We start from the raw sequence: 22,039 nt of genomic DNA on the forward strand, positions 1-22,039 counted from the left end.
TGGAGGCTGGAAGGGGGTCAATTGAAAATGTCAAAATTGAGATTGATGGATTGTTCTTAGGGATGGTGATTACAGGTTACGGACCTAAGGCAGGTAAATGGAGCTAAGATGCAGATCAGACTAATTGATTAGCAGGACAGGTTCGATGGGTTGAATAGCTCGCTCCTATGTTCCTGTGTATTGATTCAATTAATTTATTGGCACACCATCTCTTTTTACGGGGTGTCTCACTGGGCTCTGAAAATGATAGCTCCGTACTAAATGGCCATGGAGCAGTCATTGGATGGACATCTTGAAATGGTGCAAGTTGAGAGGGCCCCTGTGGAGAACAGTCTTGCCTAATAATTAGCATCAGCATGATTGTTAGTTTTAATGACCATTTCAGAATATCTCCTCTCTAGAAAGAAGCTCATGTTTTAAGACTCAACAGGTACTGGACGGAAAGCGGGTCCAGTTTTAAAGCTGTTCTAACAGTGACTAGAATGATGCGCAGTATTCCAGCGAGATTCCTAGGGAAACTCTTCACTGGCAGCTAGGGTACAAGTGCAATGGTCTCAACCTCATGCAGCAGTAGATCTACAATTGGCTGCAGTGTCCCTGGGATAGCAATGGGAAAATAAGCCAGGATTCCCACTCCTTATCCTAACCCCCCCCCCAACTGGACATGCCCATGTGGGGCATTGGTTAAGGACAGGATCCCGCTCGTAAGTGATGCCCACTGCTAACACTCACTGTTGAGGCCTATAAGTTGAAAAATGACTCCTTGGGCAAGATCTTGTGATACCCCCCTTGACCCAGCCAAACCCTGGGGCCCTTCAGCAAATTGCCCAAACATGCAACTACCCCAAATGTACCAATGTGTTCCTATGTAAGAGCCTGGCGACAAATACTTAAACTATATGCATGTATTTTTTATTCCTAATTTTAAATTTTTTTTTTTTATTCATTCATGGGATGTGGGCAACGCTGGCCAGGCCAGCATTTATTGCCCATCCCTAATTGCCCTTGAGAAGGTGGTGGTGAGCTGCCTTCTTGAACCGTCCATTTGGGGTAGCTGCACCCACAGTGCTGTTAGGAAGGGAGTTCCAGGATTTTGACACAGCGACAGTGAAGGAATGGCGATATAGTTCCAAGTCAGGATGGTGTGTGACTTGGAGGGGAACTTGCAGGTGGTGGTGTTCCCATGTATTTTCTGCCCTCGTCCTTCTAGTTGGTAGAGGTCGCGGGCTTGGAAGGTGCTGTCTAAGGAGCCTAATGAATTTAAAAGAAGGGTATGGTGTCTTCACCTTTGGCAGCAGGGTGCTTTGTTCTGTAATCTCTGTAGACTACTGTGCCATGTTCAGATCCAACACTGATGATGCTTCCCTCTTCCTTTAGGGCAGTGGCAGTATGGATTATGAAGAAGTACCTTTTGAGATGGCTGATTCGAAGATATCAGTGTTGAGGGGGAGATAACGAAATACAAACTTGGAGAAAACATTTCAAGAACCCTGAAAATGTGAAATTTCATTGCAGCTATTTAAGAAAACTCGGATCTTACAATAGCACACGTGACGTAAAACGATGTAGGAAGGACGGCTGCCTTACAGGTTGCAGAGGAAACTGATTTGGCGCAGTTCTGTGTCATCGAGCACCCAGTTAGGTCTCCAAGGCGATGGTTGCCATGGCTGGGGTTTTTTTTGTGTGTGTGTTTTTGAATCCATATGGTTGACATGGTAACGCAGAACACATTGAGTCTTTATCTCTCAATCCTCCGACATTCAGGGATCAAAAGGACCAAACAAATTTTTTTTAATTTATTATGGGGGCCTGTATATGTAATATATAAGTTCAGCTTTCTTTACTTCTCTTGATAGTGAAAACATGGGGGGAAATTAAGAGATAACACTGTTTAAAATTTTAAAAACAAGCAATGCTTCAGTGGTCTTAGAATAGCATTATACACTGGGAAATTTATACAAGGAGCAAAATACAGTAGAAACTTTACAGGAGTTAGTTTTAAGAAGAAAACAAAGGCTAAAATGTACTTTGTGTCTCAACTCCTCGTTAGGGGGTGCGAAAGTACTGCATGCAAAATGTGACCGAAACTATAATTATACATATGGTGTATATTCTGCTCCTTATATTTCTGAAAAGATTGCTTTTGAAGAGAGAGAGAGAGGGAGAGAAAAAAATTGAACGCTGTTTCCTTTTTCCTGGTGAAGGTGGGCTTCGTTTAACCATTTTGAGGACCTGTCTTGTCGCACTGATTAAATTAAGCTGCCTATTTGATGATTTAATTCAAGGGGTAAACTCGGAGTAGGGAGTTGTTCTGAGATGTGTTTTAAAAAAGGTAAGCGTCAAAAAAAAAAAAAAATTCCCTCGTAGTGTAGCTTTTTTAAAAAAAGAGCATTGTAAATAATCCCTGGAGTAACAGCACATCATTTCTGGTGAGAGCCTTTATTAGTACCCGAGTGTTAAGATATTTATATGTTAAATGGTGTTACCAAAATGTGGGCTGATTTGGTGCATGGGGGTTTAGCACAATGTCATTGCACCTCTGGCTGATAGGATGAAAACAGAATTAACTGTGCAAGGTGGGGTGTCTTTGCCTTGGGGCCGGGTGACTGATGAGTGAGGGGTCTGCACATTGAAGATGTAGCACTCAATTCCAATCTCCGACCTGTACTAACATCTACTGAGGTCTCATGTGGACTGAGAGAAACTGCATCCATATCGCCCCCTCCCCCCAACCCCCTCCCCAAAGGCTTTTCCTTTAAACGAGTCTGGAGGTCTTCGTCTCCTCCCACATTACTGCCCCTCCCCTGCCCGCAAATCCTCATCACCCAAGCATTAGTAACACAAAAGCCCCTTTAATTTGAAACTTATTGAGAGTTTCCTGTAGAGAGAAAGTAAAAGAATTACTTGCATTTATATGGCACCTTTCATGATCTCGGGACATCCCAGACGCGTTACTACTTTTTCTTAAAGGGAAGTCGCTGTTGTAATGTAGGACACGCAGCACCCAATTTGTGCACAGCAAGCTCCCACAAACAGCAGTGAAATAAATGACCAGATAATCTATTTTAGGTGCTGGTTGCGGGATCAATTTTGGCCAAAAAAAATTGGGAAAACCCCCCTGCTGCTCTTCGAAATTGTGTCATGGGACCTTTTATGTGCACTTGAGAAGATAGACAGGGGCCTTGGTTTAATGTCTCATCTGAAAGCGGCACCTCTGACAGTGCAGCACTCCCTCAGTACTGCACTGGAAGATTAGCCTGGGATTTTGTGCTCAAGTCTCTGGAGTGGGGCTTGAACCCACAAACTTTTAACTTAGAGGTGAGAGTTCTACCCACTGAGCCTTGTGGGAGAATCTAGAACCAGGAATCACTGTCTAAAAATAAGGAGTAGCCCACCCAAGACAGAGATGAGGAGAATTTTTTTCTCTGAGAGGGTCGTGAGTCTTTGGAACTCTCTTCCTCAAAAGGCGGTAGAAGCAGAGACTTTGAATATTTTTAAGGCAGAGGTAGATAGATTCTTGATAAGGGGGTGGAAGGTTATCGGGGGGTAGGCGGGAATATGGAGTGAGGTTACAATCAGATCTTATTGAATGGCGGAGCAAGCTCGAGGGGCCGAGTGGCCTACTCCTGCTCCTAATTCATATGTTCGTATGCGGATGCAGAAACAATTCACAGTGATGGATGCTTGTTTGAGATCAAGGGTTAAGTTACATTGTCAGAGCAGAATAGACGGGAGTTTTACTCTAAAACCTAGCCGTCCTATTCCGAACCCGAGAGCATTTGACGCTGATGTCGGGAAAATACTTTATTCCCCACATTCTGGTTATCTTGATAAGCACAACAAAATGGCAGTGCACTCCTTTCTTTCTTATTGACTGTTCCACTGGATGGTACCATGCCTGAACAGACATGGATTTGGCTGAGTTTAGAACCATCATGATGGGTTCAATGGAGCAGAGCACTGAGAACAGGGGAGCAACAACACAAATTTGATTCTAAAACTGAAGGCTTTTCCTCAGGATTCTTTTAAGCACGATCATTTCAATGAAGACTCTTATATAAAATTATCAAGGCTTGCTGTTAGTAGATTAAATTGTGGATTTGACAAACCAAAGACAGTTCAGCTACAGAAATCATTTGTTCCAAATCCATTTTTTTTTAAAAAAAAGCATTCTTACATCAAGGTTTTCTCTTCTGTTCTCCCGAAGGTGTTGGATGATGATTCTATCGAGGAAACCAGCTCCCCTGCACCTTGCGATTCTATGCAGAAAATACCATTGGGCTATTCAACTGTGATAGGCATCACATATAAACCCAATCCTGTTCTCATCTAGGATCTGCACACATTTGTCACATGGGAGACTGGCTAGCAATCAGGAGTGGCCGCTCTGACTGGTTTGGCTTTTTGTGTTCCCTTTAACATCTTCCCTGCACCCCCCACTCCACCTGCCGCACCACCCCATGTTGACTGAGAGTAACTCGCTCGGTACAGATAGGTATTGAAACTGGATTCCTCCTGCTCTGGCTCAGCAATATACTAGGTCGTTTACAGCTTTAAGAAAGTTCCTTGATAACTACAGTCTATCACAAACTTAAAACAAATTCTGCATCAAAAATCCCTTACATTTTGTAATAATACCAGTATTTATTGTAGTATTTTATCACATCAAAGTACTTAATGCAATGAATTATTTTTGAAGTGTAGTTTCTGATGCTACATAGGCAAACATGGCAGCCAGTGTGCATCACCAGTAGTCAGCAATGAATTAATTAACCAATTAATTTCTTTCTAATGATCTTTTGTTCTCCTGAGAAGGTTAAGAGATTTGATGGCAGTCTTCAAAACCATGGTAGAGTAAATAAGGAGAAACTATTTCTAGTGGAAAGAGGGTTGGTAACCAGAGGATACAAATTTGAGGTAATTGGAAAAAGAACCAGAGGCAACATGAAAAGAATTTTGTTATGCACTGTAGTTATGCTTTGGAATTCACTGCCTGAAAGAGTGGTGGAAGCAGATTCAATAATAACTTTCAAAAAGGAATTGGATAAATAATTGGAGGGGAAAATGTTGCACAGCTAATGGGGAAAGAGCAGGGAAGTGGGCCTAATTGAATAGCCTATGCACGATGGGCTGAATGGTCTTCACGGTGCTGTGTCAATCTATGGTTCTATGTTAGTTGAGGGAGGAATACTGGCCAGGGCCTTTTTTTTGAATTTGTCCTCAGGACACGGGCAACACTCCACAAGGCAGTATTTATCGCCCATCTCTAGTGGCCTTGAGGACATCAAGAGTCAAAAACATAAGGGTAAATGTTTGCCCTGGGTGGTACTGTAGCAGGAGTGGAGCCCCACCTGAACATCACGATCTGCTCTGCCAGATTACCACACAGGCAGTGAAGATGAATGTCTCTACCCCAGAATGTGGGACTGGAGTCACGTGCATACCCAGACCACGAAGGAGATCCAAGTCGCCTTCTCTGAAGGACATGACTGAACCATTTGGGTCTTCCTGATAATCGGGTAGCTCACGGCCATTGTTTTCTGGGTGCTCCCCCACAAATTACCAGATCAATTGAGTTTAATTCCACAATTTGACATGGTGGGATTTGAACGAGGAGTTACTAGTCCAGTGCCACAACCGAGGAGAGAACAGGAGTAGCCTTGCTCCTCCAAGTAGAACCACAGCGTCTTTAGTACGTATTGGAACAGGCAGATGGGGCCCTTGTTTAATATCCCATCTTAAGAACAGCATCTAACAATGTAGTACTCCCCAGTACTACACTAGAGTCGCAGCTTAAATTATTAGTTTAGATCCTTGTGCGGACTCGAACTTACCCTCCTCTCAGCCAGAGCTGTCCACCTGAGCCGTGCATTGGATCCAACTTAAGATACCATTTTATTTGTTTTGGGAACAGTGCGAATAATTGGTAAGGATTGGTTGCGATAACATTTTGGGATACACTATACGAGTAACTTGAGACTTGGCATATGATCAGTGTAGCATGCTTGGAAGGACCATGTGACTTTGGACCTCTATTTCCCAGAGCTCTCCACCACTGGGGGCTCTTCCTCACTTTGTTCCTGGGTCTGTTGCGGACTCATTGATAAAGATTGGTGGTAATGATCAATCAACAACTCTATTCTCATTGAATCATGTGACTACCAGGATAGTCAAATGCAAACTAGATGGATCTTGTTTTTTTTCCATCTAGCAATTCCTATTGACCTTAACATCTCAATGGGACCATTCGCGGCAACAGGGAGTGAGGAGGGAATGGGCTGCAAGTGGAATCAGGTAATCATAGAAGGGAATTTGCAGGTAGTAGATGAAGGTTCTAAGAATTAATGTAATGTTACTCTGGTTCCTTTGAGGACAGGAATCCATTTTATTGGGGGGCAGAATGACAAAGCAGGTTGATAAACTGACCTTTCACCTTTTGGGGCCTGGGTTTGACTCCAGCCCAGTCTAATTAAAGCTTTCTTTCTCTGCCTTGCAAAATGATCCTTTGTGAAATACATTTTGACAGTTTCAACATGATGCAGGGTGGATCTACAGCGCAGAGAGCCCTTGGGTTTCTATCAATGGGCCATCTCATCAGAAAAACCACAAGGGCTAATGATGATACTTGAAATTAAAATATTGAGAATGGAGTTAAGGAGCTTTAGTGGCCACGTGTTGTATAATTTAGCTGCATGAAATCAGTGCTCTCTCTGTGCTGATGTGACTGTGTGTCCATTGACATGTAAGTGACTGGAAGAAAGAGAGAGAAAGAGTTTGTGTTTATATAGAGGTTTTCACAACCTCATGATTTCCCAAAACGATTTACAGCCGATAAAGAAGTCACTGTTTTAATGTAGTAGCCAATTTAGGAAGAGCAAGATCGCACAAACAGCAACATGACAGTGATCTTGTTAATCTGCTTTTAGGTGTTAGCCCAAGGGAACGGGATATTAGGGAGAAAGCCCCTGTTTTTCTTTGAAATGGTATCACAACCAACTGAGAGAGCAGATAGGACCACAGTTGAACATCTGATCTGCAAGACAGAACCTCTGACAGTGCAGCACTCTCTCAGTGTTACCTAGATTATGCCCTGAAGCCTCAGTAGTGGGATTTGCACTGCGACTTTCTGACCCACAGGTAAGTGTGCTATCCCACTGAGCTACAGACAACACTTACAACCCAAAGGCAAACCCATTGGGATTCAGTAAAGCTGGTGGCTGGGTACAAACACGAGTTGCAGCCTCAAGGACTGATGGCATGGTCTCACAGCTTTGAATAAATGACTTGTGGTCAAAACCTCAGCTTTGCGGTGTGAAGCTGCTGTCGTTTCCTGAGGGAAATGGAAACAACTGACTGAAGGAAATAAAGTCACGTCTCCATTTGGAAACGATTAAGGCTTCACTGTCCTGCTAGCAACTTGTGTAGAAGACAAGTCTCCTAAGAACGCATGCATCAACCTTTCACAGGGAATGCCTGAATATCTAGTGGAAAATGTTAACTCTGCTGCATCGCTCGTGTTAATGGATTAAGTAGCCCAACCTGGGAACAGAATTTGATTATTCCAGTGAATATATTTCCCACGAGCACATTTCTGTTGAAAACAATGGATTATGAAACTAATGCATGTACTGATTGGTTTCAAATGTTCCGCTGCATGCTGGCTGGATCAGAAGCAGCTGGTGACAGTGCCAGAGGATAACGGCACATTGTCCTGCAAACTATCGACTAACAAAGCTAATTATCACCAACTCCATTCCTAATATGTCCTGTCCAAGGTCACTTGTGGAAACGAGTCTTTGTAAAATCAGCCCCACTTGCTCTGGGCTTGCTGCATGCTTACTGTGTGCCTCTGCTTTCCTTTTATTCGCTATCCTTATATTTGAAAAGAAAGACGTGCATTTGCTGCATTTCTGTGCTTTCACTTTACTTGGCCCAACTCTATGCTTTCAACTCATAGTGCACCTGCTTTCTGTTTTATTGCTGTGTGTCTCTTCTCTCATGTTCTGTACCTGTGCCCATTCTCTATTCTTTATACCTGTGGCTTTCTGTACATGGTGGCCTGAATTTTACGAGCGTGCTGCAAAGCGCAGCGGCACGCTCTGAAGTTGACAGTCCGTCTGCGCGGATCGCCCGTCACTGAGCCCCAGCGATATTTCGCACGGGGGCTCATTTAAATGGAGGGGGCGGAGCGGCCACCCCCGATGACGTAAAGGGGGTTGGCTGCTCCGTCCCCGGCAATGGCATCTGGCGCCACCGTGCAGGCGCCAGCGCCATTTTTAAAGGGCTTCAAGCCCTGCAGTAACATTTGAATTTTTAAAGGGACGTGCATTGCACAGTTGTGTAAAAAACCAAGTAAAAGCTGGAATCCCCTCTCCCAGCCGCCTCCTCCCCCGCCCCCCCCCCCCCCCACCCCCACCACAATGTTTGTTTTTGGGCCTATCCCACCCCTAAACTTAATTCCCAACCCAAACTTCCCCCCTCCCCGCCGAACCTTGTTACATTTGCCCTTCAACCCCTTCCCACCATTCCCTCAGCCAATAAAAAGTGTTTTCCTTGCTCCCCCCACCTCCCACACTGAAAATTTCACTCTCCCCACCCCCACCTAGTGTCACGCCTTGGTTCTCCGTACAGAGATCCAAAGGCACAGGAGTTCCAGCCAGTGGCCGGAATATCGGTGTGGGATGGCCGTCGCTACCAGGCAAATGTTTATGCATTAATTTTATTAGTATATGTAGATTAAGGGTCTGCTGCTGAGCGCTGGGGGGGGGGCCGCACCGAGGCTTGCCGCCGGCATTAAAATGCGGCGGGGATTCCCGGTGTCAGGTGGCGGGCCTCTCCCGGGAGAATTTTCCAGGCCCCTCTCCATGACGACTGATGTCAGAGGGCTGGGCAAATTCAGCCCTGTGTGTCTGCGTGCTTTCTCTAGTCATGTCTTCCTCTTTCCTTGTGTCTGTGCTGTCATTAGGTGCTGTCTCTATGATTTCTGTTTATGAGCAGTGTCTCTGTGCTTTCCTCACAACACCATCCAAAAACAACGCATCAGTTTCCACATGTACACTGACCATACTCAGCTCTATCTCCCCACCATCGCTCGCGACCCCACCCCAGTCTCTAAACTGTCAGATTGTTTTTCCGACATCCAGTAATGGATGAGCAGAAATTTGCTCCGAATAAACAATGGGAAGACCGCAGCCATTATTTGCTGCCCCTACCACAAACTCTGTTTCCTAGCGACTGACTCCATCCCTCTCCTTGGTACTTGTCTGAGGCAAATCCAGGCTGTTCACCACCTTGGTGTCATATTTGACTCACCTGGGATCAGTCTAATCATCCTGTTTCCCTCATTAACTCACTGCTGGTGAGGCCAAATGTGACACCCTAAGTAAAACTAATTGATGCCCTGTTCATTTTATAAATTATCTTCATTTGGAACTTTTGTGTTGAATAAGCACATTACTAATATATTTTTCTGTAAGCTTCTCCCCATCTCGCATGAAGGCACTGACTTTCACTGGAGTGCAGTTCCTCTTATTTTCTGCATTGCCCACATGCCCATTCTTTTCATGTGTGAGCCCAGACAGAGTGTGTTAGTCAGCTCTTCCATTACATGGGGCATCACATGCAACCCTGATCCTGTCCTGAGCTGATATTGATACACAACAGGGCAGAACATTGTGGAGGAGGAAGAGGTGAAAGGGGTTCTTTGTAATGAATTGTATAGTTTTGGGCTCCACACTATAGGTAGTATGTTGAGGCAGTAGAGAGGGGACAGCACACAATCACTAGGATGCTTCCTAGTGTGAGGAAATACAAAGACTAAGAAAGACTTGGAAAAACTGCGACTGTTAGGAGATTATTGGGTGATTTGATCGAGGCGCTTAAAATTATGAAGGAATGGGGCAGTGTGGATAGAAACAGAGCAATTCCAGTGGTTAAGGGTCTACAGCGAGGGAACATTGATACAAGGTTAAGCATCAGTGATTTAGGACAGAGGGCAGGAGAACCCTTCTTCCACAGTGGACTGAGTGGACTGCACTCAGTGATTGAAGCAGAGACCATATCAACATTGAAGAATATGTTAGTTAGATTCGATAGTGCCTCAAGATGCTTTACTCTGTTAAAGGCACTATATAAATGCAAGTTATTGTTGATGCTATAGGTGATCAAAGAAAGGGGGATATGAGAATAGGGTGTGTACACGAGATTAGGACAACAGCTTATGTGAAGTATCAACATCAACAAGGACTAGTCGGGACAAATGTTTCCACGTTGTAATTTTCCATCTAGTTATTTCTTGCTGGACCACAGTGTAAGACAGAAATTTGTACTCACTGTATTCCAATAATACAAGGGGTGGTGTCATGATCCCAGCAGGGAATGCAGGACAGAGATCGAGTTCCGCAGAGAATAACATCAGAACAAGCAGCCGGTCAAAGACCTTCTGAGCAGCACTCTCTGCTACCAGTCACACTACGAGCCTTGTACCATGAGACATTAATTCCAAGACTCTTGTTGCAAACTTTGGGGTTCTTACTGAAGAGTAAGAGAGTCAGCAGCATGTGTGTTCTCTCCCACCCTCCAAAACTTTTATAATTCAATGTGGTTTTAGCTCACCCTTTTCATCTGAGGCCTGAATTGATGCCTTGTTTAACCTTTCGAGCTGGGTGGGCAGGGTGTACCCATAACTCAGACGCACAAAGCACTTTTATACTTATCTGTAAAATTGTTCTTCTCTTGGCATGCTGATCTCTGTGACCCTTAATCCCCTCCCCAACCCTAGATAACATTTTAATTGAGTAGCAGTCTCTTAGGTCCACTGTGTGACGTGATTGTTTAAATTGGGTGTGTGGATGTAGGGGGAAGGGCATAGGGCCAGCTCTCTGCATTTATCTTGCCCAAACTGGCAACCTTAACCCTACGGCACAATGAGATGCCATTGGTTCCCTGATCACCTGATACAGCTAAAGGAGGGAAGGCCTGGAACCTGCGCTGTGTGTTCCTCTAATTTAAGTCATCCATAGCTTATTGTGTTTGAGATCTCTCAGTGTTGCAATTAACATATAAATAAAGTGTTCCCATTGGGTGTGAGATTGGAGGTCTGCGCCTGTCTGCTGCCGAAGATCCAGTGACCGAACGAAGGAGCCGCTCTGTGGAACTTCACTGAGAGCAACGCCACAGGAGGTTTGCTAATGACCCATGCCAACGTGTGAAGGCTAAGGAAAAGCAGAAGGGGGATAAAACCCTGAGGTTTGCAGTATAGTTCTGCGTTTTATTGCCTCTTGACTACATACTGACAGATATCCTTCCGCAATATAAATGCCCGACTTGCTTTTTGTGAGCTTGTCACAGTTTAGATAAGTCCCCTGAGGACTAATATTGGAGGGTTTACTGAGGACCGATGCCCGGGTAGTAACAGGAGTGGGTTCTGAGAGGTGAGCACAGCACTTAATCTTTCTGGAGCCAGGAGGAGTAGGATTGTTTATCAGAGCGAGCGGGACGGGGTGTGGATAGATTTTCAAAGTCCTGCCCGGCACACAACAGTCGTTGTATCTCAGTCCGCCTGTCATTTCCAAAACAGAAATGGATATTGGACAGTTTCTATAATGGGAAGCCAACCCACAACGCCTGTGTCATGCTCCGGGTGCCAAGTAACTACGGAACGTTAGCGATGGGCATTCAAGCATCAAGCACACCCAGGAAGGTACACCATTGGGTTATGCACAAAGTTAAGTTCCCTGTGCCCTGCCCAACTATGTGCCACAGCCGAGGAGAGAGCATCTGTTCCCATACCACACCAAAGTGGCATTCCCATTCCCATTTCCTCCCCATCCCCACACCATCCATCCGTCTGGCCTCTCTGAGTGAGATTGTCAATTCTAGTGCTAAATGTGGGTTTTGGGCCAACACCACCACCACTTCCTCCCCCACCACCCCATCCCACCCCTTCCCCTGCTGGGAAGTGGGTTGAGTCTGCACAGAATATTTGACGTAGGATCCCCTTCGAACCAGCAGACAGAGTGTTTCATCCCATCAGCCTGGGCTGGATTTGAGCTTGGATGTCAAAGGACGCTAACAGATTCACTGTGGGTGTCCAGTCCCCACCAGGTATTTTTCTTTTTGCTGATTTCTGCGGATATTTTCGAAGTCCTCAGTGGGTTAAGTGGTGCAGGGCTGCTGCTGCTGTTGGCAATCCTTTCCATTGGGTGGTCTCTGAAGAGCGTTGAAGATAACACTGGAAAATTCCGCTTATTTTGACATTGTTTATTGTTTACAATTTAAGACGACCAGTCCTGCAGATTGAAGATTTGTGGGAGGGTTTCCCTTGTTGCATTGTTCAAGAAATTCAAAACTGCATCATTCAATTTGTAATTACCTGGATATTTTAACCTGAATGATGATAGGTTCTGGTTATCTCTGTACATACTTCGACTTCTCTTTATAATTTATATATTTATTGTAATGGTTCAGTTGCTGAAGAGCTTTATTTAATTGGTACTCCTTGGCTGTCCTTGACAATGGTACAGTACATTTTTTATATATAAATATATTTGAATTATTTGTATAATGTGTTATTATTTCTGTGTTACATATTCATGACAGATGAGGTTCTGAAAAAAATCATAAGCAAAACAATGCTCTATTCACTCAGGCTGACAAGAAATACTGTATCATACATTAAAGAAATCTAAAGTAACGAGGCAGTTGAGTCTGAGTGTCTTTAGTGGTGCAGTTGGACTGCGCTGTAGGTGAGATTCTCAGTCACTGGTTCTCATTTGAAACGTGGTTCACGATAGCAATCTGTGTCCTACACAGGCCCAATGTGGCCTTAATATATTCTGTCCTTCTCTCTTTTTCTCCGTATTTCTCTCTTCATAGCCTGCGGATGTTCTCTTGCATAAAAACAAAATACTGCAGATGCTGGAAATCTGAAATAAAAACAAAAAGTGTTGGAAATACTCAGCAGGTCTGGCAGCATCTGTGGAGAGAGGAGCAGAGTTAACGTTTCAGGTCTGTGACCTTTCATCAGAACTCATTGATGATGTTCTCTTGTGCTTGCTTTCTCTGCCTCGCCAATAAAAGTAAGAGCAAGGCTATGAAGGTAGGGTTATCCTAGGATCTATAGCAACACTGAAATCCAGCTATTGAAACTATACGGCTTTTACAGGGTTAATAGAGGGCATTCCTTACCATGTATGCTGGGTTTGTGCGTGTGTGTGTGTTTGCGGGATGGGGAGGATGCTATGTTCCCCATTACAGGTGGTGGTTGTCCCATTAGTGCGGCCTCCAGCTTCACGCCCTTAAATCCAAGGGATGTAGACTTGGATGTTTATGGTGAACAACTGGTTTAACCATTCATCCTCAGATCTGCCCGGCCCACACCAAGCTCCATCAAGCCCAGCCCTCCTCCAGAATCATCCTGGAAGGCAAAGATAAAATCCCCAGCTTCTCTTCTTCTTTACCAACCATCGCCTTAAACCCCTTTCCTCTGCCCTCTGCACCCTCACCTCCATCAACAAGTGCAGGGGGCTAGGAGTGGCGCAGTGGTTAGCACCACAGCCTCACAGCTCCAGCAACCCGGGTTCGGTTCTGGGTATTGCCTGTGTGGAGTTTGCAAGTTCTCCCTGTGACCGCATGGATTTCCTCTGGGTGCTCTGGTTTCCTCCCACATGCTAAAGACTTGCGGGTTGATAGGTAAATTGTCCATTGTATAAATTGCCCCCAGTGTAGGTAGATGGTAGGAGAACTGAGGAAAGGTGGGGATGTGAGAGGGAAAAATGGGATTAATGTAGGATTAGTATAAATGGGTATTTGATGGTCAGTGTGGACTCGGTGGGCCGAAGGGCCTGTTTCAGTGCTGTATCTCTCTATGACTCTAGGTTGAAACCATCTGCTCAGCTGCCTCTATCACATCCCTCCTTTCCCTTAGGCCACTGGGCCAAGCATCTACTAAGGATCCCCCTTGCTAGAGACATGAATTAAAATCGCTCTCTAGTTTTTCTCCTATCTCTCCTCATGCCCTCTTCAAGTTTATTTCGTCCATGAGACCTATCTCTTGCTCTGCTGACCCTATTCCCACAAAACAGCTCAAGACCCAACTTCCCTTCTTGGGCCCCATGCAAGCTTGCATTGTTAATGGCCGTCTGTTCTGAGGCGCTGACATCATGGACCTATCCTTGGCCCCCTCCTATTTCTCATCTACATGCAGACCCTAGGTGACATCATCCAAAGACACAGTGTTAAGTTCCAAATGTATGCTGCGATACCCAGCGCTACTTCACCACCATTTTTCTCAACCCCTCCACTGCCTCAGACTGCCTGTCCAACATCCAAGTGTTAGATGAGCAGAAATTTCCTCCAATTAAACATGGAAACTGAAACCATTGTCTTCAGCCCCTGCCCCAAACTCCATTGCCTAAGCACCAATTCCATCCCTCTCTCTAGCCACTGTCTCAGGATTTGTATGGATATTTAGGGGATCTCATTAGTGTCTCTGATCCTCCATGGAAAAAAACTGTGGTCTTGCCTGTGATTCACAGGCCTAGTTGCATTGAAACCTTGTCCTCTGTAATAGCCATGGTGAGATTTGATAATTTTACCACCACAGATCCATAATTTACTAGTGTGTTAAGTAACCTGATTTAGAAAACATTGTGACCAGAAATAAAGTGGAAAGTTCCATAACTGGCCCACCACTGCCCCAGCATAAGAAGCAGAGGGGCAAAATTGGCTCAGCTTTCACTTTCCTCCACTTTGATCAGTTCAGCTCCACCTGAGCACTCAAACCACAGCTTCATAGAGTCATTACAGCACAGAAAGAGGCCATTTGGCCCATCGAGTACATGCTGACTCTCTGTAAAACAATACTGTCATCCCCATTCCCCCGCTCTATCCCCATGGCCCTGCAAGTTTATTTCCCTCAAGTGTCCATCCAATTTCCTTTTGAAATCATTGATTATCTCCACTTCCACCTTCACAGGCAGCGAGTTCCAGGTCATTACCACTCACTGCATAAAAAAGTTCTGACTCACATTCCCCCATATCTCTTGCCCAAAGCATTAAATCTGTATCCCCTAGTCCTTGTACCATCAGCTAATGGGAACAGCTTTTCTTTGTCTACCTTATCTAAACCTGTTATAATCTTGTACACCTCTATCAGATCTCCCCTCAATCTCCTTTGCTCCAAGGAGAACAACCCCAGCTTCTCCAACCTACCTTTGTAGCTAAATCCCTCATCCCTGGAACCATTCTGGTAAATCTCCTTTGCACCCTCTCAAGGACCCTCACATCCTTTCTAAAGTGTGGTGTCCAGAACTGGATATAATATTCCAGTTGTAGCCTAACCAGAGCTTTATAAAAGTTCAACATAACTTCCCTGCTTTTGTACTCAGTGCCTCTACTAATGAAGCCCAAGATCCCATATGCTTTACTAATTACTCTTGCAATATGTCCAGCCACCTTCAAAGATCTATGCACATGCACCCAAGGTCCCTCTGTTCCTCCACACTCTTTAGAACTGTGCCATTAACTATATATTGCCTCTCCCTATTCCTTCTGCCAAAATGCATCACCTCACATTTGTCAGAATTAAATTGCATCTGCCACCTCTCTGCCCATCCTGCTAGCCTATCTTTGTCCTGTTGCAGGCGGTTCATATCATCCTCACTGTTTGCCACAGCTCTAGGTTTGATGTCATCGTCAAGTTTTGAGATTCTACTCTGTATTCCAAGATCCAAGTCATTTATATATAGCAAAGAAAACAGTGATCCCAGCACTGACCCTTGGGGAACACAACTGTCTACCATCCTCCAGTCTGAAAAACAACCATTTACTGCAACTCGTTGTTTTCCGTCCTTAAGCCAATTTTATATATGTTGCCTCTCCCTATCCCTTCTGCCAAAATGCATCACCTCACACTTCTCTATATTAAATTCCATCTGCCACTTGTCTGCCCATTTTGCTAGCCTATCTGTCCTATTGTAATCAATCCTCACATCATCATCCTCACAGTTTGCCACACTTCCAAATTTGGTATCATTGGCAAATTTTGAAATTTTAATCTGCATTCCAATATACAAGTCATTTATATATATCAAAAAAAAGCAATTATCCTCACACTGACCCTTGGGACCACCACAGTCTACCATCCTCCAGTCAGGAAAATAACCATTTATCACGACTCGCTGTTTTCTGTCCATAAGCCAATATTTTACCCAAGCTGACGCTGACCCTCGACAGACAAAAGGTAACTAGAGGATACAGATTTAAGGTAATCAGCAAAAGAACCACAGGGGAAATGAGGAGAAATTTGATTTATGCAGCGAATTGTTATGATCTGGAATGCACAGTCTGAAAGGGCAGTAGAAGCAGATTCAATAGGAGTTGGGATATATACTTGAAAAGGAAAGATTTTCAGCGATATGGGGGAAGAGAAGGAGAGTGGGACTAATTGGATAGCTCTTTCAAAGAGATAGCACAGACACTCTGGCCCAAATAGTTTCTTTTGATGCTGCATGAGTCTATGAAACTGTTGGGGAAGAATAGAAGGGGCTTTGTTCTGTGGAATAGTCCAATATCTCAGAGGAGGTTTTACTTTGTCAGAGAGTCTAATATCTCAGGGTGGGCTCAATGACTCTTATGGGAAGAGGAGGAGTGGTGATTACTGTGAAGACCGAGGTTATTCAACAGTGAGAACTGTGTCGCAGGATCTTCCCGCACCCCCCCCCCCCCCACAACTTTCACCATTGACACCATGGTTGTTAACTTCCTACCAAGTTTGCAGGTTACTAAGAGAGGAACAGGAATCAAATCCATTGTGGTCACAGGGTAGCTTTCAACTTTCAAGTGGGTGAGGATTTCTTCACAGATAATCCGAATAAAACCAAAGAAAATCACTTCAATCACAAACATGGTTACCACTACGTTGGAGCCTTTTGTCAGCTTTGGTCAGCTGGTGAGTTGCTGGGCTGTGCGGGTTTAAGGCCCACTCCAGGATTTGTACAGGCAATACTGACTCGATGCTCCAGTGCAGTTCGGAGGGTTGCTGCATTGTTGCAAGTGTGGATGAGTTAAATTGCGGCTTCTTCTACTGATTCAGGAGGATGTCAAGGATCCCCACAGCATCATTTGACAAAGAGTAGGGAGTTCCCGTGCTGTCCTGGCCAACATTCTTCCCTCTAGCTGCAGCCATTCATCTCATTGCTGCATGCAGAATAGCTACCATGTACAGTATGCCTTAATGAAATCTGTATTAATAATTCATCGCACTTTGAAACATTTCTGACAGACATTCAAAAGGCGCTATTGAAATGCGTTTTTTTAAAGAGATAATAACTTAGGTGCTCATGGCTTGAGTTTCCTTCTATGTTGATTGTACAGTTTCAACTTGAGTTTCTTGGTGAAGGTATTTTTTCTTCCAACTAGCCACCTACTGGACAAGCCAACTGATAACAATTTCTACAATTGAGTGCAAACTTGCTCACAGGACAATTGGTGCGGTTCCAAAAAAAAGTGCAACTGATCAGGAAGTTTTTTTGAATCCTCATTACCCTTCATCCAGTTTCCTTCCTTCCTTTCCCAGAGGGTTCAGTTATGGTTCCACAGGTGCAGACAGCCCTCGAGTACTTCACCTGAAATGGTCACGCTTCAGAAGTGGGCTGAGTGAGTGTTAACAGGCAACACAATCCCACTCAGCACTCACTTCGGTGCTCACTGACATTCATTAGCTTCCAGTCTAGCAATGCCTCGATTTTAAAATTCTCGTCCTTGTTTTCAACTCCCTCCATGACCTCACCCCCTACCTCTCTGTAACATCCTCTGGCCCAACAACCCTCTTAGAACTCTGTGCTCCTCCAACTCTGATCTCTTGTGCAACCCTCACTCTTTTCACCCCACCATTGATGGCCATGCCTTCAGCTGTCTGGGCCCCAAGTTCTGGAATTCCCTCCATAAACGTCTCTGCCTCCCTACCTCTTGCTTCTCCTTTAAGACACTTCTTAAAATCTACCTCTTTGATCACCTGGCCTAATGGCCCTTTTGTTGACTTGGTGTCAACTTTTGTCTGATCACTCTACTGTGAAGTAGCTTGGGACATTTTATTATGTTAAAGGCACTATATAAATGCAAGTTGTTATGTGACTCTGCAGGATGGATCAGTCAAGCTCCATATTATTTAGCGAGCATTTTCCAGTGGGGGAAGGGTAACTGAATAGCAATCAGGGATTTTACCAGATTTTTTTTTCCTCACTCCAGCCCAAGAGCCACTAAAGACAACTACAATGCTCCCTACCTCTCCCCAATTAAGGATCTTCAGCTAACTCAGCATAACTTAAGGCTTGAACCCGGAATTCTTCTTGCATTGGTATCACTCCTGTCTAATACTCATTGAGGTTTGTACTCTGAAGAGAGATTGCCTCTGCAGTGAGCAAATATTTGGGAAATATACATGCCCTTTCAAAGCAATGCAATCGCCCACCCCTAGTTGCCCTTGAGGAGGTGGGGGTAAACTGCTGCAGTCTATGTGAGGAAGGTGCTCCTACAGTGGTATTGGGGGTTCCAGGATTTTCACCCAGCAATACTGAAGGAACAATATGAGTTGGGATGGTGTGTGACTTGGAGGAGAGCTTGGAAGTGATGGGGCTCGCATGCACCTGCAGCCATTGTCTTTCTAGGTGGTGGAGTGGGAGGTTTGGGTGATGCTGTTGAAGAAGCAGTGGTGAGTTGCTGCACTGCATTCTGTAGATAGTACACACGGTGTGCCATAGAGGAGGGAGGGAATAGTTAAGGTGACTGATCAGCTGCCGACCAAGAGGACTGCTGCATCAAACATTTCACTTCTCAAATTAGTATGTCTATCTGATTTTAAAGGTTATTTTCCAACCTCCATCTTTATCTACTGGATTGCTGTACAGAGATCTGGCATGGACTCGATGGGCTAAATAGCCTCCTTTTGCGCCAGCATGACTATGACCCTATTCCCTGGGCACCCTGATGGGCTAGACAAGCATAACTCGGACCTTCTGCCACTTGTTTTCTAGAAACTGCTGGTGGGAGGTGCAGAGGTCAGAGCAGAGTAATTGGAGTTGCCAGCTCAGGTTGGATGTATTCTGGAAGGTGTCATCATGTGACCATCATCACTGTCCCACCCCCAGACTCCTGCCATTGGTTGCCCAAAATGTCAGTCATCACCGCGCACCACCTTACCATACCAATTGGAAAGCAAACACCCTTCATTACCCAAATTAATGATTGCCAAAAAGCCATTTCTCCCCCATTTCCAATATTTTAACAAATAATAAAGAAAAGTGTTCAAAGAAAATGAAAACTTTTTTTAACGTTTCCTATGAATTTTCTCCAGAGTTGCTCACAGCAATGCCCTGGAGATTAATCTTTAATTCTTGTCGGCTGTAGGATATTCCCGGAGAGTTGATAGCCCTAGGAGCGACTCGCTGTCCGATCTCTGTCCCACTCTGTGTTAGCACCACAACAAGTGTTGTCACAGTATGTTTTTTTTTTAAGTGAGTTGTACGTAGCATGCTTTCGTAAAAGAGGAATCTTTTTTGTCAACCGACATTTGTGCCAGGTGCTAGTTACTGAGGGAAGCATTAAACTGGTAGTTTTTCATGAGACAGCCCACAAATAGCAATGTGATAATGACCAGATCATCAGTTTTATTTTTAATGATGTTGGTTGAGGGATAAATATTGGCCAGGACACTGGGGAGAACTCTCCTGCTAACACTGCTCCCCATGAGGTGCTCATTTCCACCAGGCACTTAATCGCCCAGTGATCTTTGCATTACAACTGTGTGAGATAATTGCCCAATTATCGCCTCTGTGAATCACCCCTGGCAGTGATTCTCTGCCATTATAACTATCAGCTTCCTGCACACAGTAGCGCCACATCGCACTCAGACTGGTGAAAGGCATCATATACAGTTATTTTTGATTAAGGTAATTTGCCAGAAAGGAAAAAAAAATGATTGCCATCTGAAATTCCTTCTCCTGGAGATTCCCCTTTCTGTTGTCATTAAAGCCCATTGTCTGTGGTATTTTGATGTGTGCACGCTACATAAAATGGAGGCACCTCTAAATCAACCTCTCACACAGCCCCATCCTACATTACAATCTGTGCATCAGGAATTCCATTATTAGTCTCCTTGATTGGTGAAGATGCTGCTTGATTCTGCATCCCTTAAACCCAGAGATCTTCGCTTTGATGCCGGTTGCCTATCAGTTACTTGTAGACACTTTACATAAGTTATCAATAGCTGAGTCTTATGACTGGCCTTACACTCCTCTGTGTTAGAAAGGGGGAAGATCAGCCAGGGTTCCCCTTTGGGGATTTGACAGATAAATAGGAAAGACCGGTATGTATACAGCACCTTTCACAACCACAGAACATGGCCAATTTAGTTTTTTTTCAAGTGTAGTCACTGTTGTAGGAAACACGGCAGCCAATTTGCTCACAGTAAGCTCCCACAAAACAGCAATGTGGTAATGACCAGAGAATCTGTATTTGTGATGTTGATTGGGTAAATATTGGCCAGGACACCGAGGAGAACTCCCCTGCTCTTCTTCGAGATAATATCATGGGATCTTTTACATCCACCCGAGCAGACAGGTGGTAAATAATAAACAAGGAGAAACATTTTCCACTGGCAGGAGGGCCGGTAACGAGAGGACACAGATTTAAGATTGGCAAAAGAAACCGGAGGGGAGATTAGGAGAATCTTTTTTTATGTTTAAGAGACATCTTGACAAATATATGAATAGGAAGGGAATAGAGGGATATGGGCCCCGGAAGTTCAGAAGGTGTTAGTTTCGGCAGGCATCAAGATCGGCGCAGGCTTGGAGGGCCGAATGGCCTGTTCCTGTGCTGTACTGTTCTTTGTTCTTTGTTCTTTGTTATGAGTTGTTATGACCTGGATTGCACTGCTTGAAAGGGTGGTGGAATAGGATTCATTGGTAGCTTTCAAAAGGGTTTTGGATATATAGACTTGAAAAGCAAAAATGTGCAGGGGTATGGGGAAGGAGCAGGGGAGTGGATAGCTTTTTCAAAGCGTTGGCCTTGGGACAATGGGCCAAATGGCCTCCTTCTGTGCTGTATGATTCTATGATCCTGCTGACAAGAACATGTCTAAATAGCAGGTGAGGACAGGATCTGGTTCAGCTACAATATCCCTGTCAATTACGATAGCTTGCTGATACTGAAGCCTAGACTCCAACCAAATTTAGGGCTCTGAGGGGCAGTGGTGGGAAATGTTGGAGAGATCTGTATCGTACAATCTCCGCCCACTTCTCATCCATTTCAGAGGTCTGCAGAAATGTCCACCTGGTGACATCAGATATAAATCACGCTGTGTGTAATGGGAATCCAGGATCGGCAGATGGTAGCGAGTATATGGAAAGGACACAGGAATATTAAGGCATTTCGGGCATTTCTTAACGACTCCTATTTTTTCCATGAGTTCACTTGGGATTTTGTGACAATTGTTGCAAATTGGACAAGTCTGTTGGAAAGAGGAGGTTTGATGAACTAAGTGACCTTTCTTTGGTTCCGAATTTTCGACAATCATTAAATTAGTATCTGTATTTAACTAAACAGTGAGACTCACTTGCACCATAACAATGGACATTGTAAGAAGCAGGTTCACAAATGGTGAACAGGAGGTGAGGTTTCAAGGCCTCTAGCCCAGGACGCCACCCAGCCTGTACAGTCGGACAAAATATTTGGAGGTAATTCAAGAAATGGTGATTAATAACACCAAGCTATCTATGCAACCTCCTCCAGCCCTACAACTCTCTGAGACCACTATTCTCCTCCAATTCTGGCCTCTTGAGCTTCACCGACTTTCATCGCTCCACTATTGTCAGCCAGGCCTTCTTCCAGGCCTTGAGCTCCAGAATTCCCTCCCTACATCTCTCCACCTCTCTACCTCTCTTTCCTCCTTTAAGGCACTCTTTAAAACCTACCACTTTGACCAAGCTTTTGGTCACCTGTGCTAATATCTCCTTATGTGACTCAGTGTCAAATTTTGTTT

The 22,039-nt window shown here is 44.5% G+C and overlaps 1 protein-coding gene across 8 annotated transcripts in view; it reads left to right on the forward strand.

Moving 5' to 3' along the window:
- LOC137351583 (CUGBP Elav-like family member 4) overlaps window positions 1–8,226 on the forward strand; it is a 402,153-nt gene extending 393,927 nt beyond the window's left edge. For all 8 annotated transcript variants that reach the window (XM_068016150.1, XM_068016155.1, XM_068016152.1 and 5 more), the window contains one exon: window positions 1,378–8,226. Coding sequence is in view for 1 of the 8 variants with exons in the window: in XM_068016155.1 (XP_067872256.1) it covers window positions 1,378–1,400 (23 nt within the window). In the remaining 7 variants the exon portion in view is untranslated. The remainder of the gene's footprint in view (window positions 1–1,377) is intronic.
- The last annotated feature ends 13,813 nt before the right edge of the window (window positions 8,227–22,039 follow it).

Source organism: Heterodontus francisci, chromosome 36, assembly GCF_036365525.1.
Source record: "Heterodontus francisci isolate sHetFra1 chromosome 36, sHetFra1.hap1, whole genome shotgun sequence".
In the NCBI taxonomy this organism is placed as follows: domain Eukaryota; kingdom Metazoa; phylum Chordata; class Chondrichthyes; order Heterodontiformes; family Heterodontidae; genus Heterodontus; species Heterodontus francisci.